General features: G+C 41.0%; 2 protein-coding genes across 3 annotated transcripts; one reads left to right on the plus strand and one right to left on the minus strand.

The window, feature by feature from the left end:
• On the minus strand, positions 1–12,764 carry ATRIP (ATR interacting protein). 2 transcript variants are annotated; one of them, XM_053953763.1, is made up of 13 exons: positions 12,475–12,764; positions 11,184–11,266; positions 10,020–10,190; positions 9,275–9,390; positions 8,832–8,983; positions 7,768–7,866; positions 7,186–7,315; positions 5,715–6,443; positions 5,026–5,168; positions 4,379–4,470; positions 3,448–3,531; positions 2,923–3,169; positions 1–2,463 (listed from the first exon to the last, which is right to left on the minus strand). In XM_053953763.1, the coding sequence occupies exons 1-13, from the start codon at positions 12,749–12,751 to the stop codon at positions 2,402–2,404; spliced, it is 2,385 nt and encodes a 794-aa protein (XP_053809738.1). In that variant the 5' UTR covers positions 12,752–12,764; the 3' UTR covers positions 1–2,401. The 2 variants fall into 2 exon arrangements, with proteins under 2 accessions (XP_053809738.1, XP_053809737.1); XM_053953762.1 differs by having other exon boundaries at positions 11,184–11,269.
• Positions 12,765–15,206: 2,442 nt separating this feature from the next.
• Positions 15,207–17,126, plus strand: LOC128794330 (protein BTG1-like). The gene is made up of 2 exons (XM_053954090.1): positions 15,207–16,040; positions 16,153–17,126. The coding sequence occupies exons 1-2, from the start codon at positions 15,686–15,688 to the stop codon at positions 16,503–16,505; spliced, it is 708 nt and encodes a 235-aa protein (XP_053810065.1). The 5' UTR covers positions 15,207–15,685; the 3' UTR covers positions 16,506–17,126.
• Positions 17,127–25,959: the final 8,833 nt, after the last annotated feature.

The raw sequence follows: 25,959 nt of genomic DNA on the forward strand, positions 1-25,959 counted from the left end.
TCTTAATTATGGTGGTTCTGTAAATATATTTCTTTTCTGCCTTTTCTTTTTAGGAGTACAGAGCCTCATTTTTCCTTAGGAATGTGAACAGACAATGCTTTCAATTTTAAAAGCTGTGGTTTAATTTCATAATAACACAATGTTAGTGTGATTCCTGTGGGGGGAAAGTTTGGATCTGTTTGGTGTATGGAGCCTGGGTTGTACTGCTTTAAAGTCCAGAGTTGGGGGAAAATGAGAATGTAAATGTACATGTTTGGGTGTTGTCTGTTAGAGGGGGTGGATGGGAAGGGATGCAGAGCCAGGAGGGAACAGTTAGGAGTTTTCCTACTAGTTTTTTTCCACAGATAACTCTTCTGTTTATATAAAGTTTAGCAATAATCCACTTCTCCCTTCTTCCAAGTTGCCATACACACACCCTTTAGATGAAGCCAGGAATTTTTTTTAACAACTTTTTATAACTGGATTGCTCCAGCAGTTTGGGATTCCTTAGGGAACTGTTTTTTATCCAAGTTCTTAACAGTTCATTTGGTCTGTTCACCCACATGGGTTAAATGTCTCTTATCTCTATAAACTCAAATTGTTTAGAGAAATTAAGTGGTGAGAACGGTTGAAAACTGATGATCACTGCATTTTGGGATATCTGAGGTTCTGTGACTGTCAGATCTTTGTTAGGACAGCTCTAAGGTTGCCCCTCAGAGCAGGCTCATGGCCAGATACTGCTTTACCACAGCTCCTGCTCATTGGGCTGTTCTTAAGGAATTATCTTAATGTTGTGGGGTTTTTTGTTTGTTTGTTTGTTTTTGGGCTCTTTTTTTTTTTTTTTTTTTTTTTTTTTTTTTTTTTTTTTTTTGGTTGCTTTGTTTATTTCCTTATTTATTTATTTTATATGGACAAGTGAAATGTTTTTTGTCACACCAATATCTGCAGCTTGTCTTGTTCAGGGCCTGGTGACAGTTCCAGGGTTCTGACCATGCAAGCATACACAGGCTTGGAAGGCTTTGCTGCTCTGTGCCTGTGCATCCTTCCTTGGTGCATTTCAGCAGGAACATGGCAGTTTCCAGATGCTACAAGGGATTTCAAACCTGTTACTGAGAGGAGCTTGTGTTTCACAGAAGTGACCTGGCCCTGCCTGGTGCAGCTGCTGCTCAGAGAGGAGGAGGCTGAGCCCAGGCTGGGGGGAAGAAGGAGCTTTGTCCCTCTGGAGGTGCTGGGTTATTATCCCAGTTCTTCCTGCACAGGCATTTCTAGGAAAGTTCTCTTCCAAAGCAAGAGCCAAGCCAGGAGCTTGCTGAGCACACTGGAGTGGGCTCTTTGCTTCAGGGTAGGTCGCAGCCTCTTTGGGCATGACCAGAGAACAGAATGTCTCCCAGTTTTCCAAAGGCTTCCTTCCCACTCCTGTAGAGTCTCTTGTCCTCCTGGTTCCTGGATCCAGGCTTGTTCTAAACCAAGTCCCTGCTGAAAATGGAAAAGAGCTCTCCCATCTAAACACACACACCTGTGGGTCCATTTTAATAACACACTTCCCTTTTTAGGGTCTAAGGCTCAGCTGGTGACTTGCAGCCCAGTGTGTCAGTGAGTGAAAGTCATGCACACTTCAAAGGGTGGGGCAGCAGCTCTTCCTCCAACCTTTGGTGCTGAATCCTAGGAATGAGAGGCTCCTTCATCTTCATCGTGACCAAAAATCCCAGTCATTCTGCACACATTTAAATATCCTTCTATTGCCTAGGATGCAACCCTCAACAGTACCATCTTACTCTTTTAAGGGGAACTGTAAAATGTAAGTTCTAGTATTGTTTGTTTTGGCATCTTAGTGATTACACTTTCAGCAGATTGATGAAATTGAGTGAGCTCAGGTGACCAATCCTTAGCAAGAAATTCAAAGCCCTGTAATGAACTGCCAATTCTTAAGTTATTTCTAGAAGGGTTTTTAAAATCACCATAAACTATTTACTAATATCAATATGAAAATTCTGGAAGTCACACAAGGAAGTGGTACAGCTACAAAAGACACATGTGTGTTCAAAAGGCTTTCATAATGAATGCAGTGATGACAAACACCTTGGCACATTCAGCACCATAAATTCAGCTGTAGTCACAGTAAAATGGAAAATAGAGAGAAATTTCCATTCCATTCACAGCGGGTTCATACAGGATGGAATTCATAACCAGAACCAGTCATAAGCCATTGAGTGGTTTGCACAGCAGTATCACTCTCTCATCAAAATTCCTTCGCTTTCAGCTACATTTAGATAGCACTGAAATAATTGCAACAAAGAAATGTGTCTAGTTGTGCTGTGTTTGAGTGCAACCCAAGATGATCACTTAAAAGGACGATTCAAAGTTCACATTTACATTGGCAATGATGATTCAGATGAGGAAGGACAGATATCTTTGCTGTTGGCTAGCTGGAGTCTGTTCCTTGGTCTTCTGGCTCAGGAGGATACAATTCATCCAAAATCAGCTCTGCAACAAAAAATAATAATGTTTCAGAGAATTATTTTTTTCCTGCTTCATACAGTATAATTATAGCTGGTATCTGCATTTTAGAACATACTGATGGTAGAAGACTACAGCAAATAAAATTTTCGAAGGGTCCATGCAAATAGGTCTTTAGATTTGTGTTTTGTCACACAAAATTCTCCCCTTCTTCACTGCCTTTTTTAGGACACATTCCACTATCCCAGATTGTTCCAAGCCCCATCCAACCTGGCCTTGGACACTTCCAGGAATGGGGCAGCCACAGCTTCTCTGGGCACCCTGTGCCGGGGCCTCCCCACCCTCACAGGGAAAAATTTCTTCCTAATATCCAATCTAAACTGCCTCTAGAGGTCTGATGTGGTACTTGTTAAAAGAGAACAGTGACAGAAGTGAAATTTTTATTTCTGCAACGTGGAAAAAAGCCAACATTTGACTGATTTTTACCTTCAGAGGCACTCAGTTTTTGAGTCTTTTTGAGAATGGCTCTTATGCCTGGCATGGCTTGGTCGTATTGATGGAGAACTTCCAAACAGTGTTCATGGAACAGTTTATCTTTCTGAGACAGGCTGTGCAAGAGTAAAACAGCATCCCGTAAAAACTGAGTAACTTTTTCCCTGTGTGCACACAAGCTGGTCTCAGATCTAATCTTTATCCACTGTCTGTGCAACATCACAATTAGTGCCTTAACCACCTGCAAGAGGAAAAACAGTGCTTCAATACACAAAGCAAAAATAAAGGAGCAGAAAATTTATTTTAGCATGAACTTTACTGCTTAATCTCTTCAAACTTTCAAATTTCAGGATATTTTCTAGCAAGCCAAAGCAAGCTTCCTAGAAGGTGGCATCCACTCAAGTACAGGACACTTCTATTTCTCTACAGCAAAAAAAATAAAAGGGGCAAAAAGCAATTTCAGCATTGAGTACTTGGAACTTGTCAGCAGGTTAAACTGGGGCAGTGTGGTGAACGTACCTCGAGGTAGCACTGACAGTCTGTGCCAGGAAATAAAACTGCTGGTCTGGAGCACCACACGCAGCGTGCCAGGAGCCTCACTGTCTGTTACAAACAGGCTGTGTTAGAGTGAGGGCTAAGTTATGATAATTCACTGCTAGTTTCAAATAATCTTTGGGGTTTTTTTTTCCTCCTAACAGCTGTCTTTTACCCTCAAAATTGTACAAGCTTTTCCCCCTGTAACACTTCATAGACAAGAGTCTGCCTTGCACAGAAACCTTCTCAACTTTCTGATGAGCAAAGCGGACAAGGTCAGTGGCCTTTAATTCACTGATACAAACAATGTGTTTACACTTAATATTATAGTGCAGGTGGGGGTAATTGAAAGGGTTCAAAATTCTTTAAAATGAGGGAAGTAGAGCAAATAGAACCTCAAACAAGTCTGTTGTCACTTTTGTCTGTACAAACAACACAAATTAGGTTTAAAAGCTATTCTTTCTATATATAACCATGACAAACAGCAAGGTAGCACTTCCATTCATTGTAAGGAATATAGATCCTAAATCACTACAGAAAATTTATTACTTTAAAATGTAATAAATACAATCAAAATGAAATTAAAATCTTGCTTCTTTTTACTCTTCTATTGCTCTAAAAGCAAAACAAAGCTTAGTGCTGAACATCTGCAGCCATTCTAGGATCTTCCCTGGTTTTTTCAGTGACTTGAAAGGCTGTTATGACTAATGGTCTCTTCAAGGATAGTTATTGATTCAGTTTCAAGCAGGTCCTTTGAAAAATCAATGTAATCCCTTACTGCAAGCCCATGCTTGCAGTTTTGTATTTCAGCTAGAGAAAGAACTTGTTTTCAGACAATTTGTGCACTATCCTGCTCCTCCCACTCCCCCAACTGGAAGGAGAAGGAAAGAGCACATGGACACTCAGCCGTGGTTACCTCTTGCTCCAGCTGAAGCCAAAGCATTTCAGATGCTGATTTATCTGGTCTTGAAATTATGTACATGCAGAGTGCAAGGAGAAGGCAAGTGTCTGAAACAGAGAGAACTTTGTTCTTTTTCCAGACAGCCACTTTTTCATGACAAAAATTCTATCAGGCAAGAAAACATTTTGAGTTCTATCCTAGGGCTCATGGTACAGGCTCAGCTTCTTGTTTTACTTCCCACATCTTGAGCAGTGCTGAGGAAATTGGTATCCCTAAACCTTATATTTGCCTTTATGGTAATCTTGTCCTGGTTCATTCATAAGGAACTGAACAGAGATCATTTGTCATGCAGAGCACTGGAATCTCTGAGCAGTGCCATGAGCACAGATAAATTTCACTTCAAAACTCCTCAAAAGCCCCTTTTTCCTCATCATTCATTCACCTTAAATACACAATCTAGAAAGTTATTTTAAAATGGCTATCAAAAGCACTGCTTGTAGACAGATACCACAAGACAAATACTCTCCAAATCATAAGCAGAAAACAAGTTTTCAGGTAACACAGCAGGCTTTTTGCCTTCTGGGGTTTCAGCACCTTGGAGCAAGGCCTGTTTGCATTACTTTTAGTCATGGTAACAGTTCTCTGTCTCCTCAGTCTTTTACCTGAATGGGAACAGAGCTGAGCAACCAACAGGTGGTGCTGGGCAAGAGCACACAGGAGTCTCACAGTCAGAAGCACAGCAGGCAGAGGGGTCTCGGGCCGCAGACAGCGCTGCAGCACCTGGCTCCTCAGTAAGTGCTGGAAACTTCAAAACAAAACTTCGTTAGAAAAGGGAAGTGCAGTTACAAGTTGAAAATACCCTACTTTTTGTAGACAGTATCGTAATTTGTGGCTTTTAAGCTATTCAGAACATACCCGATCTCAAATTATCTGTCATAAATACAAACTATGCTGCAAAACATCGTTACTTTGGCAGTCACTCTGCAGTTCACACTGGCAGTTTTACCTGCCAGAATGAGATCCTGTGCTTTCCTTCTTTATGCACCTCCCAGCAATCACAAAAACCCCAAAATGAATGTTATAAAGCTTCTTCACTTTCAATGAGGCAACAGCATCTGCTTCATATGAACATCATCAGCAAACCTTGTTAGTGATCAGGGATGGTTATTATACTCATTAACAGCAAAGGCAGTAGAAAGATCCTCAGCTGCTTCTCAAATATCATATGAGATGTGATTTCTCTCATACACAGCACAAGTTCTAGTGGAAGCTGCCCAGATGAGTTTTAACAGAGAATGAAAACTGCTAAACAGCAGACTCTGAAATAATTTTAAAGCTATTACTGACTTACTTTATTAACAAGTCCATAGTTGAATTTTCAGCTAATTTTAGCAAAACCTTAAGGCTTTGGTTCAGGATATTGTCAGTCTGGGAACCCCTTGCAGCAGAAAAAGCTAAAATCTGAAGCAGCTTTTTAAACAAAGAATGTTGAGCTCCATCAGTATTGGGAGGATCCTGTGGAGCAGGCAGCCCTCCTTGTGTCCTGCTCTCTTCTTTATTGTCACACTGATTGTCGCACGACACATTTTTGTCCATCTTGGAAACCTGTTCATCTCCAGCAGCAGAACTGTTTTCCATTTCAGCAGATAGCAATGTGTGGACAACATCCCGGCTGTAGAACACCAAATAATAAAGGATCCCCAGTGACACAAGAGTAGTTTCTTCAAGGGACAACCTGAAGTCCTCCTTGCCTGACCCCGTGTTTGTGCTGGCTCTGGAAGCAGCAGTTGGATGGGTCCCACAAGCTCCATTCCCTGGCGTGTCCCCGAGCTGCTCTGCTCGGCAGAAGGCACCAACGTGGTGCTCCACCAAGGGCAGGAGATGCACAGCACCTTGGATCCTGCTCTGTGTGAAGGGCAGGAGCCCTCCCTGGCCTTCTGCTGGGTTTCCCTCAGATAATCCTTCATCCAGAGCAATCAAGTTCAGTCCTGTTATTGCCAGTTTTTGAGCTTCTTGCAGGGATACAAGAGGAGCAATTCCTTCTTGAGTTCTTCTGCTGCTGGGGAGTTGTGTGGGCTTCCTGTCCAAATAAAAGTAAAAGGGAAATGCTTCACAAAAAAGGCAGAGAACATACTTGAAATCTGAGTTATCCATATTTTGAATTGAATAATAGAAAGGCCAGAGTACTAAGAGATGTCTGTTTCCAATATAGGAAAAAAGGGGGGAAAACATCATCCTACTCCTTGATGTAGAAGAGCCATTTCAAAGCATTCTAGGTTTCATTACTAATAAAACCTATCTGAAAAGCAAAGGTATTTCAGAAGCTACAGTCTAATTTTGTAAAGTGAGAAACTATTATAATTCAAATCCAATCTTCCTATTTAAAATGCTTTACCAGGAAATATAAATATATATTGGAAAGTTGCATACCAATTGTACGTTAAAAATTGAACACGGTTTATATTTTTAAGATATGAAACCAAATTTTGGTCACATTTTCAGCATTTTCTTCCCCCTTAACTCATGATGATGTTTCTGTGCTTCCTTCCTTGCAATGCAAGCTGCTAACAGCTTCAGTTTAGTTCTGTGCCTTCCCCTAACTGATAATTAACCTAATTAATTTTTAGTGATGTTCCAGGGTTTAGTATCTGTGATAATCAAAGATACAGAATGATGTTCCAAATTTTGCACTAAATGGCCTAAGCAGAGCATGATTTACCACAGGGAATGAGCTGTCCTGCATGACCAAGTGTTTCTTAGTACAGAGAATACCACTGTGCTGAACATGGCAGACACAGTTTAAAAAAGAAAATAAAACTTACGTATCCAAAGAGTTGGGTGGCAACACAGCTCCAGGTAGAGGCTCAGAGTTGCTACTGAGAAGGTGGCAGAAACCTAGAAGTGACCCGGGGACAATGGGCTGCTTCATCAGTGCATTCAGCAAGATAGAACCTGGAAGGATACAGAATTTTCTTTGGAGAAGATTTGCCATCATCAACAACAAAAAATCAGTATTTCAGAAGATCAGCCTTACTGCAAGAGTGCTTGCAACCTCAAAATGTTTTCTTAACAGGAGGATTATTTCAAAAAAATTAATTTAAGATATATATAAATATAAACCAAGTTCTATTTAGAGGTATTTTAATTATGATTCCATATTTACAAAATAGCTTGAGCCAAGTGATCACATACCCCAGCTGTTCTGGTGACTTGCCCTCCATTTTCTACTCTAGACATTGAAATTATGTGATGCAATTCCACTGTCAACTGTAACTAAGATAGTACCCTAAAGAATTCTTGGAGCTGACTGTTGAAAATGCTTTATAGTGTTTTAGGTTTTTTTAAAGGTAAAAAAATTAACCATTTTCCCTGGCTTTATTTCTGAATTACCAGAATGATATTACCTTGTGTATTTCGTTTGGGGACAGAGTTGTAGGAACCATTTTTTCCTGTTGCTTTGTGCTGCTTCAGAGATGAAATTTCAGGATGGGTTATCTTCCTGTCTGAAACAAACAGGGATTGGGAGAACACAGATCTGCACCCATCCTGTACACACAGCCACAGTGTTAGATAATCTTTTGATAATCTCTGTATGTCACAATTACCAAGCAAACCAAGGCCAAAAGCCTTGCAGAGTTCAGAAAAAAAAGTAAACAAATGTATTTTTTCAAACAAATAGGCATATGGAGTATTATCATAACAAACAACAGCAAGACTAATGCTTTCAGGCTACTGCATTTTTCTTTTTGCTGGAGTTCCTACTGCCCATATTTTTAGAATGAACATTGTAACTGACAGCAACATCTCAGATTTTTCCTTACTCTTCAAGTAAGGATTAGTTGATGATATTCACATTTCTTCCATTTATTATTTCCCATTGTTATTAAAAAACCACTACTTTTGTTTCATAGCAATCTTCAGATATATATAGATATTAATTTCCTAAGGTTTACTCAATGAATTTCAAGATAGAATTTTGTGAGAATTACTGCCCTACATATAAAAGAGGAAGTGAGTACATTGTTTCAGTTGCTTCTTTCAATATGGCTAAATATGTACCCTTTAAAATCCAATCCCCAAAATGCTAGAACAAGAATACAAAACATGCATTACCTGACTGGCAGACCAATAAATAGGCAAATTATTTCCTATTCTTTATGCAATGAGAAAAGACAGATCAACAATTTGGATGTTTTAGTTCATCACACAATAAAGTTTTTTATTGCAGCCACTGGCCACTTCGTCATTGCCACCTTGGCATCTGGTACTAAGGTATGAATTAAAATGATCTTCATGCAAATTTCAGTCATGGCTATTTAACTCCAGTTAGTATAAAGTGGAAAAACAATCTAACTAAAACCAAAATAAATAACTGTGAATTGACTGCAACTGTTCAGTCACAAAATACTTCTCCAATGTAGAATGTTCACACGTAGCTAAAAATGTTGCAAGCTGTACATGGGTTTACCTTCTTTGATTGAAGTAGTCAGGGCCATCAAATTTCCTGATGGCCTAGTGGACATTTCAGCATTGAAGGATTCCTTTGTAGGAAAAGATCTTTTTTCTGGCTGTGGAGAACATCCTTCTGATTTCACTTGTACCACAAGATTCTTTTTAGGGCTAAGATAAAAAGACAAATCAGTATTTCTTTCGTAAATATTTTATTAAATAACAATCTATTTTCTTTGGGATGATGTTTTAGAGATACTTCACTATATACTCTCTGAATTTCTGTCACAGATACAAGGAAGGCTCTTTTTTGAGCAAATTCCATAGATGTCATCAGACTTCTTTGTTGTATTTTTTTAAAGACAACAGGGCTAAGAGTCACATGAAGAAGAAAAACCTCTTCAATAGATTAAACACACGTATTACAAAAATGAACACAAATTCCTTTTCCAACCCCCCTACCTTGTTGTTGGAATTGCCTGAGAAAGGTGTTTGTTTCTTTCACAGTTCTGAAGTCGTGTTCTTAATTCATTCATTTCTGCGTCCTTGAACTGCAGCTCCGAGTGCAAGGACTGTAACTGAAAGAGGAGATCAGGACAGTTTTACCAGTTCAGGAGTGGTGCAGCTGCAGAGCAACTGAGTTACAGACAGCTCCAGATCACCATCTGCTTACTGTGAACTCCAAGATCTCAGTTTTTAGGAATGTTAGTCCATTTAACACTGTCTGAGAACCAAGTGCCAGGAGTTCAGGCAAGAAGTTTTGTGAGTGGCTAAGACAGAGCAAGTGCCACGCAGAGCATGGCTCCAGTGAGGCTGCAGAGCCAACTGGGCAAAAGCAGCCACTGTCCTCTTCAGGGCTTGCACAGAGATGACTGCAACAAGAACAGCAATCTGATCAGAGCCACAAAGCATGTTCTGTCACTTTTTCCCACTCTAACATGCATTCCAATTGCAATGTTCTCGGGATGGCTTCAAAAAAGCAGTAAGTAAATGAAAACCTCTACCACCTGAATTTCACTCCTTTATTTTGGCAGGGGAAGACCCTCAACAAGTTCTTACAAATGTTTTCTTCTAGGTAAGAAAATGAAAGCAAGCATTGTGGAAATTTCACACAAATGTTGTTCCTTTGACTAAATGGTCTGTGACATCATTAAGTCATAAATTAGCATCTGCAAGTGATGTGCAGGTAACTGATAGACTTACAAACCTTTTTGGAGAACTCCTTTTCTTTTTCACTTAAAATCTGAGATTTTTGCTGTTCCAGTAGCAGGTATGATTTTTTCTGTTCTTCCATAGCATACTCCATCTGCTGCATTGAGTCACGCAGAATTTTAATTTCTCCATTTTTAGTGAGAATTTCATCCTGCATTTCTTTCAGCTGCAAACAGATGAGTTACATTAAAGGATGGATACAGCTGAAAGTATGCTTTTGCAGTATGTGGTTGAAAATTAGGTGTATTTTTAATTTCTAGGGAGAAAAATGCTCCTGGTAACCCAGCTCAGAAATTCTACACATGTTGCCTCTATTTTTTCTCTAATTAAATCAGGCTACTGTTTTCTTTAACATAATTAAAAATGACAAGATCATCCTTCTCTTTCCCCTTCTCTGCAATCATGTTTTGGGTTTTTTTTTTTTTAAAGTGTACTAGTCACACACATCAATTATTTATTCATTGTTTGGATGATAACAGTGATAATTTAATTACACTACTACATCCATCAGGACAGCCAACAAGCACTCTAAGACAAGGTATCACCCCCAGAGAAAATCTTCATGACACTGAGTCTCTAATACTTCCTGAGCAGTTACTACCACTCAGAGACAAGACTTTGGGGATAATAAAGAAGTTACTCAGAAAAGCAAGAAGAAAAGATCAGAAAGACACTTCTCTACAACTGTAAAATTATGATTTGATACAGTATACAGGTAGGAGATTTCCTGATAAAGGTGGATATAATAGAGCTGGGACAGATACAGAGAAGGGAGAAAGGGAAACAGAGTATCTCTCCATAAATGACCACCAGAAGGTAAAGTAACATAAAGTCACTTGAAACTCACGTCACTTTCTCAAACCTTTTAAGTTAAACAAAACAACTCTGGCTGACAGGGCAGAGAAATTATTTGTAGGGAACAAATAGAACTGAAAAATTAGCATTTGCTAATCTGAAATGACCAAGAAATAAAATATTGCTCTTACTCTTTAGTATTACTAGAGCTGTTTGTAGTACAATGATTTTATTTTAACACACCCCTGGATTACAAAGATTAGATCACCGTGATTAGAATTAAATGCTTGGCACTGGATTTATCCCACCTTTCAGTTGTTCCTATCAAAAATGTGATATTTAGAGAAGGGAGGATATTGCCAACCTTCCGTTTGACTTCTTCATGCTGTGTCTGCAGCACTTCAAACTGGAATGCATCTCTCATCAGACCATCTTCTGCTCTGCTTCCTGCTGCAGGGAAAAGCCAAAATCTGAAGCACAGATGATGAATGTGCATCACTGGTGACTCAACACCAAGGTTTTGTTATTTGTCATTGCATACATCTGAATATCTTAGTATTTTACTGTCATTACAAACAGGTGAACTGCCTCATCTAGCCACCACAGGAACTTTGCTAGTGCTTGTGCATCAATTCTTATAACAGAAGAACCCCTGCCCCTACAAATTTCTAATTACAGAATGGTTTGGGTTGAGAGGGACCTTAAAGATCATCTCATATCTTAAACCAGCAAGATGACCCACAGCAAAAGCAAGCATTTCTTCTGAGATAACTTTAGTGAATGTACAAACAAGGACTCACTGAAAACTTACTCAGCTGGAGAGGTGACAGATGTCAGGGTTGCTAAAACATACTTCGATTATTCAAGCTCTCTAAGGTTCATTATTAAGAAACCCCTGCTTTTGTTTTGTTCAAAGTAAACCTGAAAGTCAGCTGTTAATACAAGGCATGCTATGCATTTATTAGTGGAAATTAAGAGGGGAAAAAAAATCTGAAAGCAAACATGCTACTAGGATATGACACCTAAAGCACGTTGAAAGTTTAGGAAACTCGGGTTTTTTTTATTTGGCAGGTTTGACATGCAGCACCCTTGTCCCAGGCTGGCATTACCACACACACCCCAGGCAGGGCTCCTGGTGCTGTGAGATCAGCGCAATGTTCCTGCTGGGATTGTTATTCTTGTTATTCCTCTGAATGCCAGCCATCCCTCTGACACCGGGGGTACCACCGTGGGGCGCTGGTGGCCAGGGGAACGGGCAGGAGCAATTAATTCCCTTAAGGGAACTTACAAGAAGGATGGAGCAAGTCTATTTACAAGAGCCTGTAATGACAGAGCAAGAGGAAGGGGCTTCACGCTGACAGAGATTTGGGTTAGATATTAGGAAGAAATTCTTCCCTGTGAGGGAGGGGAAGACCCAGCACAGGGTGCCCAGAGCAGCTGTGGTTGCCCCTGGATCCCTGGAAGTGTCCAAAGCCAGGTTGGACGGGGCTTGGAGCAGCCTGGGACAGTGGAAGGGGTTCCTGCCCATGGCAGGGGGTGGCACTGGATGGGCTTTGAGGTCCCTGCCAACCCAGGCCATTCTGCGGTTCCTAAAGGGACACCAAACCCTTTGGCAGCAGCGGGGCAGTGAGGGGCAGCCGCCGGGACACACCGACCTTGCCGCCCGCCCCGGGGCAGCTCCGGGGCTCCCCACGCGTGTCCCGCGGGCGGATCCTGCGACAGCGCCTGCGAGGCCAGGATGTCGATCTGCTCCAGGTCGTCCGCCGTGAAGTCATCACTGTCCCCGAAGGGGTCCATGGTCCCGGTCACGGCGCTCTTGGGGCGCTTGTGCGGGGGAAGGACGTCCCGGAGCGCCGGCGGGGCGGCCGCGGCGCCGCTCTCCCCGAAGAGCGCGGGGCCGCTCCGCTTGCGCTGCCCGGGCAGCGCCGCCATGGCGGCACCGGGACCCGCGGGCCCACACGCCGCGGGGCAGCCCCGGCCACGCCCCCCGCGCGCGCCGCGCCGCCCGCCAATCACCGCCGGGCAGCCCTCCCCGCACAGCCAATAGAGTGGCGGCAGCTTCAGAGCCGGCTGTAAGCGCCCTCGCGATTGGCCGCGGACCGCCGACACGTAAGCGCCTCGCTGATTGGGAGGGAGGGAGGGAGGCGGGAAGGATCGTCCCCTCAGCGGTGTGAGGGGGAGGCGCTGACGTCAGGCTGTCGAGCGATGACATCAGACTGGGCGGTGACGTCACGGTGAGGGCTGTCCCGCTGATGTCAGACCTGGCTTCATCCCGGGCACGATGGCGTCACACCGCAGCTGGAGGGCGGCCACAGACACGACTACCCTCGATAAACTGGGACCTCTGAAAGTGTCAGGGAAGTGCAATATTTGCAAAAGTCCTGTGCTAAACCCCCACTGTTAAATTACTGGCGTTATCCTGCTTTTGTAATCATATTTGGCTCGTTTTTAAATGTGGACAGAAAAATAGAGTTTCCAGCTCTGTATAACTCAGGTGGGTGTGAGGCCACAGCTATGTTGATAAATCTTTTAAGAGGAGACTAGACCATAGTCTTGCAGCACATTTTTAAAACAGAGCTACAAATTATTTTCATTTCTACAAATCAGTTTACGAATCCCTTGATGGTCTTTTAAGTGAAAACCGCTGTGCTAGTGCGAGATATTTCCAATTCTGTTAGAGAACCCTGATTTTTCTTGTTCATTTCGCTATTGCCCCTTAGGTGCAGGGAAATTGGGTTATCACTGGAGGGTAATTCCCTTTATCCGTGCACTGCACGAGCAGCCTGTGAGGAGCCAGAACGGCCCAGAGGAAGCCCTGAGGGTTCCCAGCTGTGCTAAAGGGGCAGCAGTGATTGCAATGGAAGCAGCAGGTGGGAGCAGCTCATCTGCTCAGCTCAGGTGCACACAAAAGGGGCAGTCTCCGAGGGCAGGTGCACTTGTGGCACTTTAGTTTTGAGGTACTGCTTAAAGGTTTTATTTTTGTTTCTCCAATAATTTGTTCTATCAATTATGTGCACCTCCGAGGGCAGGTGCACTTGTGGCACTTTAGTTTTGAGGTGCTGCTTAAAGGTTTTATTTTTGTTTCTCCAATAATTTGTTCTATCAATTATGTGTCAAACCGGGGAAATCGTGGATGGGTTTGATGCTCAAACCACTGAAGGTACCATTATTTATGTTTGGAATTATTGCTTTTCTCCCTCTAGTGGGAATGGTAACATAATGTTTGTCTTTGTAGTCTTGCCATAAAGAAAACTTTCTTCTTGCTTTTAAGAATGGTTTTCTCTCTTTATGTTTAGAGAGAGATGCTTTGAGGAGATGGAGTAAAACCAAAATTGCTTGTTTAGTTTAAAACCTCTCCTGGCAATTTCTAGTGCTCTGTTTCTGCTGCTTATGTTTAAAGAGACACATATCGAGAGCTTAATTTAAGTAATCTAAAAGGAACTGCATTTAGACATTACTTGTTCATAATTCTGGGTTGGTTTTGTTTGCGTGGTTTTTTTTTTTTTTTTTTTTTTTTGGGATTTTTGTTGTTGTTTAATAAATTAGTAGGATTATGCTAGTATGACTATTTTTTTATTATTGCTCCTTTTAAATAATATATTGTTTGAGTTGTATACCTTCAGTTTTACTTTCTCCTCTTCCTCTAGCTGAAATTGAGAAGGAATAGAACACTTGCACAAACTTTATTTTTAACAAGATAAACCAAGATACTGACTTTGTTTTTCTCTACTCCAGGTGTTCCTGCTAAAGAGAAAATGACTTGCAGAGGATTAGACTAACAACAAAGTAAGTCTGACACGTAGAATTTGCTTTAAATACAGCTGCTCATGGAACCATTTTTGGGCAGGGGGATGAAAGTAACACAGTTGCAGATCTGCTGATTTCTCATTTTTCTGTGTCTTGCTTACATTGAGTCTTAAATCTGAAACTCCCTGAGGAGAACACAACAAAGCAAAGTGTGAGCTTAGTGCTACCTGACAACTGTGGCATTTTTAAGTTTTTATAGCCAGAATTTCTTGTTTCATTTGAATATTCCACTTAGTACTAATGGATCCAGGTGTCAGACCTCAATCCACGTGAGCAGTTTTAGCATTACCAATTGACTCTTGCAATACTTTTAGCTACCATTCATCTGCTTCCTACTCTTACCATTATTTTAATTTCTCACGAGCAAGTTAAAATCAGGGCCCTTAATGTCTGTCCTGGCTTTAGCAGTATCTTGTTTTACTGACTTAAGTGTAAAATCACTGGGATAATAGGGAATTTGTGCATTTATTCATTTGGGTGCACACATCGTGGAAGGGGGAAGCTCTTTAGCATAATTAAGCATTAAGTTTAATAAGTTATGCATGGATTTGGACAGTTCTTAGTGCTGCTAATGCTATGTTTATTCTAAATGCTAGCAATAATTCCATAACGCCAATGCAAGTGTTGTTTCTTTGTCCCTTATTTCAATTAAGATCGATGTGAACGTGTTTTGTGTTCTGATTCTCAAAACACTGAGTAAATCAAAATTGAAGTGGATGACTGAATCAGTCCAGGTACCAGCAGAGATTTATTTTTTTTAGCTTAATTCCTAAAGTATGAGGTACTGAAATGCAAATGGGACTTCGGTGAAAATTTGTTATAATAAAATAGCATCTTGATCCCGACCTGAGAGTCGGTTAGGAGAGAAGTAGTCTGGGTTTTGGGCAAACGTCAAGAGTTCTGTCATTTGCTGGTACAGGGAAAGGAAAACCCGCACGTCAAGGATGACCTCGGCGCTGTATGTCTGAGATGGAGGGGGGGTTTCAGCCTGGGGTGCCGATGAGGGCAGGGCAGAGCCGAGCGCGGCGCGCGTTGCACCCGTTAATTCCGTTGGGGTGAATGAGCGGCGGGGCCGGGTCCGGCCGGTGCCCCGAGCGCTGCCCGGCGGGGCGGGCTGTCCGTGCGTCGGGCTGTCCGTGCGTCGGGCTGTCCGTGCATCCGCGCCGGTCCCGCCCCACGGCCAGCACAACAAACCCGCCCCGTCCCGCCCGCGCCGTGCGGCTGTTGCGCGGAGCCGCCCCCGGCCGCGGGGGCCGGGCCGGGCCGGGCGGCGCTGGCAGCGGGGCCGGGGCGGACATGAGGACCGAGATCTCCACGGCGGCCGCGTTCGTGACCCGCCTCCTGCGGGCCGCCGGCGGGGTCGGCGAGGAGCAGCTGCGGTGCTTCCGCGAGTGCCTGCAGGAGGCGATGCGCGGTGAGTGCCGGGGGGGCATCCCCTCCTTCCATCCCCTCCGTCCCTCCCGCATCCCGCGGGGTCCGCCGGAGCGCAGCCCCGCGCAGAAGCTCCTCTTTGTTCCCTCCCGCAGAACACTACAAGCACCACTGGTTCCCCCTGGTGCCCTCCAAGGGCTCCGGCTACCGCTGCATCAGGATCAACCATAAGATGGACCCCTTGATAGGAAAGGCGGCGGGGATGATCGGACTGAACCACGAGAGGCTCTTCCAGCTCTTACCCAGCGAGTTAACGCTGTGGGTCGACCCCTTCGAAGTGTCCTATCGCATAGGTGAGGATGGGTCTATCTGTGTGCTGTACGAAGGCCCCCAGCCTGGAGGGAAGGCGGCCAAACAGCTGGAGAGCAGGACCAGCTGCAAGGAGGAGTGGAGAATTGGCAGATCCAGCCCTTCCAAGAGTTACAACATGATGACGGTTTCCAGTTAAAAACAACTCTTCCCTGTACGATGTTGTATGTATCCCAACTTCGTGGTAAAGTTAGATGTAGCTGAGCTTTTTTTGTTTTTAATTACTTTTTTTTCACACTATAGTCATTAAAGTTGTGGTAGTACTGCCAAGTTCTTTGTGGCCAAGGGCTAAATGTATAAAGCAGTTCTTTACACTGCATGTTCCTTTCTGGGTTGTGTCCTGTAAATGCACTGTACAGTTGGTGGATTGTTTTACACATTTATAGTTTCGAAAAAGTTTTGCGCATTTGTAATAAAAAGCAATATTGTAGCACTCTTTATGATGGGTTGTAGTCAAAATTAGTACTTGCTAAAAAAATAAATCTGCAATTTGCAGAGCAATAACACAAAGAGGGGTGGGAAACAGATCTAACATAAATCCAGTGATTTGTCTGCACAGACTTCTCTCAGGGTCATTCTAGTTTGACTGTGAGGCACAAATCACAGAAATAACTCTTTATTTTTCCTTTTTCAAAGCATGCATTTATTTGAGGGCTGGGTTCCATCACACCCAAATATTTTAGCAAAAAGAAATGGAGAATTCATTGTCTTGTTATTGCTAGTTATGGGAGTAGAAAAATAAAGACTTGCTTAAAATGCTTCTGACTTGTTTTGGTGGTGTGCTGCTCTTTTTTTTTGTTTGTTTGTTAGGGTTTTTAGTTTGTTTTTGTTTTTTTTCCCAGGCTTTTAACATTGCTCTTAAAGCTTATTCTATCTATTTCTAATAATTGCAGAAAGCTTTGTAATTAAAGAGGTGTAGCAGTAAACATCCATCTTTATTTCAGATCACAGCAAAACACTCAGTTTTGGGAAAGCTTGCTGGCTGCCTGTCTTCAGCTGAATAATCTGTGGAGAGCTGGGTGGGTTTTTTGGTACTGAATGGAAGCAAAAGTTCTCTTCTAATATTTGATCTATTGCAGAAAAAAAAGCTTGAGTTTATAAGGAAACGGAGTTTGGGTTTAACACTGCAACTTGCACCATGTAGGAAGCTCGAGTGAAAATTATTGTCAATGCTGTAAGTGCCTTGGCTTTTCTGGAAGGTAAATCCTGCTGTTTCTGGCTTTGAGTTCCTTATTTTTGTCAGGCTCTCTAATATCAGTTGGGTACAAGTTTTAGTGAAGATATCAAATACAGTAGATTTGATGTAATAATAAAACTTTGTGCTGCTGGTTTATGTGGATACTCTTAGTGTTGATATCCCAGTAAAGGATTTCATTTACAGGTATTGTGATTCCTATTCTAAGAAGCAGTGGTTTCTAATTCAGCCATAGAAGGCTGCCTGGCATTGCTGATTTCTGTAGCCTGGTGTTGGAGCACAGTTGAACACTTGGTGAAAGGGAGCTTTGTCTGGTGTGAGTATGTCAGCAAAAAAAAACCCTCCTTGGGCTATGTCAATACCATGGTAGAACACGCAGCGAGGGAAGGGGCAAGTCTGGGCAAACTGGAAAGGGCAGAACTCCAGCTCACAAAGAGGTTTTTTCTTTGTTTGCCTTAGAAAAAGCTGTGGCTTGCTTCTTGCTGTTTGCTTATTATCTCGGAGGCAGGCTTGTCTAGTGGTATTTGTTTAATCTGAGGGAAATGTATAGTGCCATTTTCTTAGTAATTAAAACTCTGTAAAAATTGATTGCATGTTTCTAGTCTATCACTCCAATAAATAAGTTTCTGAGTTACTTTAACAAATGGGTGTTAAAGGTCTGGTGGCAAATTGCCTTTTTATTAGGTAAGATTGGAAATCAGTTTTCATGACATTGTTTTATCCTCTTGAGGAGGCAGAAACACTTTCCTTTTCCTCTCTGATGAATATTCAGTGTGGGTAATCCTATTTCCTTGGGACCTCTGAGGGATGTATTTGACACATTTGTCAGTAATTGAACAGAATAAATCTGCTAAGGGTGAGGTGCCTTCTAAGATTAAATTTCATTTGAAAGGTAATTGGCCTTGCTGCACATTGTTAACAGTCCACTGGAAAAGATGGGTATGAAGTCTTCAGCTTAACAGAAGGTTTTCCATAGCAGGAAACACTTGAAGTGGAATTGAAGATGACTTGGGAGTCAGGACATGATTTCCAGCCATTGGGTGTGGTTTGAGGTGAAGGAGGGTGCAGCAGGTTCTTCAGTGTTCTGTTCTTGCCCAGTGTCTGTCCATGTACGAGCAGAGAAGAGCCTGGGCTAATCCAGCCATGATGGAATCTGCTGCTTTTATTAATCCTTCCCTAAGCAATGGGATGTGTCAGATGTTACATGATACCACAGCTCCAGTATCCTATGCTCTCTGTAGGTTTGATGTCTATCATTGAATGGGCAATTTAATGCAAGTTAGGTTTCATGTATTTAAGCTACTGGCATAGAGTTGAAGTCACTCTGCAGACAAACAGGTCGGGGACACCGGGGGAGTTGAACAAAACCCACTGAAGCAAAGAAAACACTTGAGCTGCAAGTAAATACCCTGTGATATCTGTGCCATCTAGAACTGCATTCCATTGCTTCAAGAAACGTCAAAGATGTACTGACAGCACAAAAGCTGTTCTGAGGGAATAGGCTGCTTGGTAGTAAGCCAGGGAGGCAGTTATTTGGAGGAGGTAAAGAAAATCAACTTTGTGTTTTCCCTGAAAGGTGATAAGTTTTGTGTTCTGCTGTTGCAACAAACAAGGCAAAGTCTTAACATCTTTAAAATGACGTACTTGTCACACAAGACTGACCACATCTCATCAGCCATGACTGATTGGACTGGTTTGGATTCTGCTGGAAGCAGTAAAAATACATGGAGAAGAATCAGTACATGCTTCTTTGGATGAGGAGGGGTTAACTGTTGGATAACTAAAGCTGAAATTTGGGGGGGGGGGGGGAATTGTGCATTTGCCTGTTTCTCCAAAATATTGCCTTGCTGCCAAATTAATTACATAGCATTTGTCTGAGTGGTAAAATCCACCTGAGACAGAAGGTCCTGCTAGTTTATGTAGCCTGTCCACTTCTGTACTGCAACTGTTGTGTATCACCCCCCTGACTTGATAGCTGGACCTAAGCACAGAAATGAATGGTTTTGCTGTGAGAACTTCAGGAGATAAGGGGATTGTCTGTACTTGTTTCAGATTCTATTACCTTTAGAGTTAGGTAAATGAAAATATGAAATTTTGGATGTTTAGGTTTAGTTTCTAACCACTGGTCCCTATTTCCTTATCCTCACGATGAAAGGCTTTTTCAGTGTGTAGCACTTTATATTGCCATCAAATGAAACCTGTTTTTCGTATTTAAAGGATTAAAAAGATCAAGCTTTTAAAGTTTGAGCATAAATTATTTTCTTTTAACTGGGATTTACATACATGCTTTTTGCCAACACTTGTTCCATTTTTAATATGTGCCTGAGAATGTGTTCCCAGGGAATGAGTGCAGTGAACCAACTGATCCTGATTGCTCCGTTCCCACCACGATTTGCTGCTCACTAGCAGTGCCAGTGCTGTAAGCTTCACTTCACTGAGAGCAGTGCAGAAGTCCTGACAGAATTACTAAAATCATGAGGTCTTTCACTTAAATAATTTTTAATTCCTGTAATGTGTTCTTCACTGTTATTTTGTCTAGAATGCCACATGTTTTGGGTAAAGTGCCTGGTAAAAACCCTAAATAATGAGTTTGTGATTGCTCACACAAAGGACAAATCCCAGGTTTGTTTAGTAGCTTTCTGTACAGCTGGGTTGCATTAATGAAGTTGTTCTTTGAATTATGCACTTCTTATGGAGTGAATTAATGCCTGATAAATTAACCTCCTGTTTACATTTAATCCATGATTAAAAGTCTTGTAAGTCTCCTGCAGTTATTAGTTGTTAATTTCTTTACATTGGGACGCTTACTCTAGAGAAATTTTCTATCTGTTCCCACATGCACTGGAAATAGACATTGAGGTCCCACAGATATCCTAAGTTCTCTTGGGCATTTTCTAGACTTTGTGGTTATCTTTCTCCTTATGAAACCCTAACACTTATTATTTTTATATTATCTGGTCTAGTCATAAGTATATTTCCATTACTTCATTACTCTAAAATTACCCACATTACCAAATACAGGTAGGCAATGTTTACTGATCACTCCCAGTTTTTTGCTGATCACTTTAGGAATTTTGCCATCTTCCTCTTTTCAGAACTAGAATTCATTTAAGTGCTGATGTGTCTTAACCAGTTACAAAAAGCTGAAAACCTTTTTTCTTAGCTATTTGAACCATGGATCTTCCTCTCACGTTTTTAGCTTCCTTCAGATTTTTTTTCAACTTCACAATAGTTTGCATATGTTGGGGTTTTTTTTCTCTTTCACCTTGGTTTTCTTTAATTATGACTCAGAATTCAGATTTAATCTTAACTTCTGTCTCGTGTTGCCTCAGTGTAGCAGCACTCAGCCATCACTTTGGCTGTGTGTGGCTCTCCAGGCTGATCCACATTGCCATGGCAGAGTGGGAAGATTTGTACTCTTGGGTAGTAGAGGTGTGTTGGTTCCTGACTAATAAGGTTGATACTTTTTATAAATTATTTTTCTCATGGTTCCAAAGTCACTCTTAGTAATATATAAGCTATAGAAGTAATAGCTTATTTATTTTCATGGTTTTCTTGCTGTGGAGTGAATTTATTCCAGTATTAACAAGTGATATTTTGCTTTCTGTTAGAAAGCTATGTAAAATTTTCATTGAGAAGTGAACTGCTGATTTTAGGTTGTAATTTGGGTAACTTTGGTGGGCAATGTATTTTGAGATGGAATTGCATGGAAGGATCTTTCATCTGTTTGGAAGATTCAGTTGCCCCTTCTTTGCAATCAGCAGGACAATCAACGTCTAGAAAGTGTCAGGAGGCAATGAGAGGGCAAATTACATTGTGACTTGTGGCCACCTTGGTATTATCATTGCTTGAAACTACTGGGGTCTGGATTACTGATGGTAATATTTGCATAGCCTCATTAGCTGATATGTAGGATGAGTTATTTTTCACAGTGGTTCTTAAAAATCCAAATAAATAAAAGCTGAAAAAGAAAATAAATGTTGGTTCAGCTAAACTAAACAGCAAATCAGTCTTAAGTGACTGGAAGACAAAGCTGCAAATATTTCTCTTGGTAAAATAACTTCAAAACAGAGTAGGAAGAAGAAATATTAAATCGCCAAAATATTTGATAATGTTTCAAGCAAACCTCGAATGCTAAATAAATACCCATCTTAGAGAAATAAGTTCATAATCCTGGATATATGCCAAGTATGAAAGTTCATCTCTGAAACAAAACGCATTTTAAAAAGAAAAATGCATATTAAAAGTAAATTCAGTCTTTGTAGATGCTGTGATGCAGCACATTTAAATATGAACTTTTTAGAGGATAAATTCTTATCAAATTTATTTGTAGCTGAGTAGTAGTGAGTACAGTGAACTTGATAAAGCAGTTTTTTCTATAGAGCTGTTGTGTCCTCAGGATGATGTTTAGGATGAGGCAAGAGCCCAGTCATGCAAACTGAGCTTAAATTGATCATTTCAATGATCAGTTAGTGACTTTGGCCTCAGATGACTGATACTAGATGTGTAACTCCCAGAATTTTCTGCTACATGAATGGAAAAATGAACAAACACACAAGAAACCTAGGAAAAAGAAAATACTTCATGATCTGTTTGGGGCCTGGTTGCTGCAGCACTGCTGGGCACTCAGAAGGGAATACTGCATAGAAGCAAGATTGTTGTATCCTCAAACTACTGAACTTCCTTCATTTGACACTGAGTGCCACCAGGGAACTTGCTTTCCTCCACTGGGACTCCGAGGAGGGAAAGGAATTTGCATGTTATTTACAAATACTTACAAATTACATTACCTATAAGACCTAAACTTTATTTTGCATGCTGCATATAAAGTACTAATGAGAATTCCTAGTGTTCTGCATTTTTAGATGAAATTCTACTTTAATAACTGTACCTATCTATGATATGAATATGCAGTTGACACTTTGCATTAGTCCCCTACATATTATTTATACAGCATCATTAGCATCAAAACAACCCTCTGTGAATGTTTCTGTTACAAATGTGCAACCTGAGGGTTAAATTTGCATAAAGACACATGTAGGAGTGATGGAAAAGAACATAAACTATTACAGTGATTTGGCTTTTATATATTCTTGGAATGGATTACTACAAAAGCTGACCCCTTAGGCTTATCTCACTCTGTGAATTTGGATTATCAAGAATAAATGGGAACAGCATTCTCATAATGTATATGATGAGATAATGTTTTATTTAGGGCTCAAAATAATGTATTACTCATACAAATCCTCTCTTCTGGGAAGTGTGCTGGGTTTTTTCTGTATATACCAGAGGTCACATCTCTCCTGACTGCATGTTAAGGGATGATGCAAGAGTTTTGGAAATTAATTTTTCCCGTGGATACAAAAAAGATGGACAAATGTTCTGGGAGAGGGTTGTTTTTTTATTTTTGCCTCACAGTGTGATAAGCTGATACTGAACCCATTGGATATCTTGATGTGGCTTGTGAGCTAATTTTTGGATTGACATGTGCATGCTAAGTCATCAGTTAAGAGTAATTAAATATGTACTTGAATTTAGTAGAAGTGCTGAACATTTGATGTGGAATTAGGTATTTTGATGGATGGAGGTTTTGCTGAACAAAATTAATTCAGAGTCATGAAATTTATGCAACACTTGGTTTTGTCTTTAGTCTTTTCACTGATGTTTAGCTAATGTCTCTGACAGGCCTTTTTCAATGACTCAGTGCTATGCTTTTTAAGTTGTTGCTTCTGTAGGAGTCAGTGGAACTCCTCCTGTGTTTAGCATTAAAAGCCTTTTGGCTCAGGGCTGGATGAACACTTGAGGCACTTGCACTATTTAATTGAGTCCTGTGTTAGATTCATGGTGCTGCTTCCAATTGCTGAAGGATCAAATGAAGATTCAATAGTAGCTGAAACCTGAGCTGTTCTGTGAGTCACCTCAGCAGAAAGGAAAATAATTTATCTATGTTGTGTCACAAATGTGTGTGTGCACCATATGGCTTGATGGTGTATTCAGGGAAGCTGTGTGTGTGACTTGTAAAATATTTCCTTTTCTTTCCACAGACCTTTAATACTGATTCTTTTTCTAAATTATTCTTTTTCTAAATTTTTAATTTCTAAAACACTGGACACTGAACATCCCCAAAGGGCTTCATTTTGGCTGTGGTCCAGAGGGGGCTGTCTCAGTCTGTGACTAGAAATCAGCAGAAAAGCACATACCAGGGCTTGTCCTTTCCCCTTCCTTGCTTCCCTTTCAGAATCTTTCACATCATCTCTTCTCATTAAATTGTTAAAAGTTTGCATCGACATGAAATTAAGAGAAATTAATGTTTGTTTATTGGCAGACACCACACCTTGACAATTAATTGGGACAGTAACCAGCACTGGATAAAAAGGGAAGGTGAATCCTGTGCTTCCATGAGGCATTTCTTTCCAACCTTATCACAGCTCCTGTTTTTGTGCCAAACTGGCCAATGTAACACTATATTGCAATGAGCCTTTTGTGCTCTGTTCTAACTGGCACCAGTATTTTAAAAGGCCTGGGATCTCCTGTTGCAAAGAGAATTATCTGTCCCACTATCTTCACAGGGAACTGTGGTTGGGAATACTGAGATCTGGTGTCAGCTGTGTTAACTATGTGGGAGCAAACAATTATGCTTTTGGAAAAACTTACCTGTAACATAGTCAGCATATCAGACAGGATCTTAAATACTACTTAATTTTTTTTTTTTTTCATATTCCTTCTGCTAATCAGTTTTAGAACACTTGCAATTTTACAGCAGTTTTTTCCTTTAGTGGTTACTTCAATATTTCTGAAGATTGGATTTTTTGGGGGTGTGCTGGCTTATTGGTCTTTTTGTAACCTATCTCCCAGTGTGGGTAACTGCTTGTAAAGGAAATATTTAACATGTGGCTGTGATGATTATTTCCACTGCTTCAGGCACATAATAAGACAAATTAAAGCTGGTGTTCCAGTTTCAGCATCTCAGCTTTATGCCCTATTTACAGCTAGTTTTATTCTTGTTTAAAAATGCCAATGAAATATATTGTTAAACTGTGACACCACTAAGTATTCTTCATTTATACTGTTGTCTCCTGTTTCATGCTTAATTTGCAATTTCTAACCCTTTCCCCCCCGAGTGCATGCTGATGTCTTTAATTGGCATTGGTTTATTTTTGTTTGAAAATCACTGGGTGTTGTTTATTCTTCCTTCTGTTCCCCCTAAATTTGTAAGCACTGTTTTCACAACGGAATTCATGTGGATGCAGCCAAACTGTTCTCTAGTTTTTTCTAATATTCTTCTTTCCTATGTGTGCCACATCAGTGATGGCTCTCACCTCATTCCACCAGCGTTTTTCAGTAGCTGTTCAGTGTTTTTCCCTGTTTCAGAGGAATGGGACACCTGTCACCCAAGAGACACTGTGAAAGGCAGGTTACCATTTACAGGCTGTAGTCCTGTGTTCTGACAAACCTTTCACTGTGCTGCAGAAAAACAGAGCAACTGAAAACCTTGTATGCCAAATCTAAAGGTAGATGTCCTCTTTATAAAAAGATGAGTCTGAGCTTTTTAATGATTAAGAGTCTTGGGGGTTGTATTAACAACCAGGAGCCAGAAAGGAGATTCAGAGCTGCTCCTATCACTGAGTTACCTGGGATCTCCCAATCATATGAGGAGTGTGTGCAAACGGCTTTGCTACTGAAAAACAAACAAACAGCCCCAAATTTCAATACTATAGATTTTATTCTATGAGATTCAGGAGATGTACATGGAGAGGAAAAATAAAGTAATGCACCTGATAGTGCCTCCTTAAACCAGCAGATGAGGCTGTTTCCTGTTTTATCTCTCTTGCCACATTAAACCCCTGGAAATCTGGAAATCTGTAACTGCAATTAAATGTCTGTCTCCAGGGATGATTTGGTAAATGGAAATGCCTGCCCCTGCCTTTTTTTTTTTTCCACTCTAACACAGTGTCACAGAGTTCACTTAGGTTCAGAACCAGCTGTCAAGTGGATCATCAAGGTATATATTTTTAATCTATAAATTCATGCCAGGTGGATTTGTACCTTCTAAGGTGCCAAGATTTGGGTGAGAAGGCGGTTTCACTGCTTTTTGGGCCTGATTCTGTTTTAATAAGTGTAGAATTTGACCCAGAATTTATGCTCACTCAATCATCTTAAATTTAATTCCTTGCTAAAAAGCTTGACTTGAGAGATCTGTGTGTGTGCATATACATATATATACATATATATATATATTCTCACTGACATGAAACAAAAGCATAAATATGAGACATGTGACATGTCATGACAAGTGAGACACCATCATAAAGTTTTTAATTGCAAAGAATACTGCACTTGTTTTTGGCAGACGATCAGTCAGAGAGATCTCATAATCACCTGTTAAGTATCCACTTCA

This window comes from Vidua chalybeata, chromosome 12 (assembly GCF_026979565.1).
Source record: "Vidua chalybeata isolate OUT-0048 chromosome 12, bVidCha1 merged haplotype, whole genome shotgun sequence".
Lineage (NCBI taxonomy): Eukaryota > Metazoa > Chordata > Aves > Passeriformes > Viduidae > Vidua > Vidua chalybeata.

Coding starts and splice junctions, on each gene's coding strand:
- ATRIP (XM_053953762.1), bottom strand. CDS start 12,751: ATGGCGGCGCTGCCCGGGCAGCGCAAGCGGAGCGGCCCCGCGCTCTTC. Junction 11,270..12,474: donor GCCCCGGGGCGGGCGGCAAG/GTCGGTGTGTCC, acceptor TTTTCCCTGCAG/CAGGAAGCAGAGCAGAAGAT. Junction 7,316..7,767: donor CCCCAAACGAAATACACAAG/GTAATATCATTC, acceptor GTATCCTTCCAG/GTTCTATCTTGCTGAATGCA.
- LOC128794330 (XM_053954090.1), top strand. CDS start 15,686: ATGAGCGGCGGGGCCGGGTCCGGCCGGTGCCCCGAGCGCTGCCCGGCG. Junction 16,041..16,152: donor CCTGCAGGAGGCGATGCGCG/GTGAGTGCCGGG, acceptor TCCCTCCCGCAG/AACACTACAAGCACCACTGG.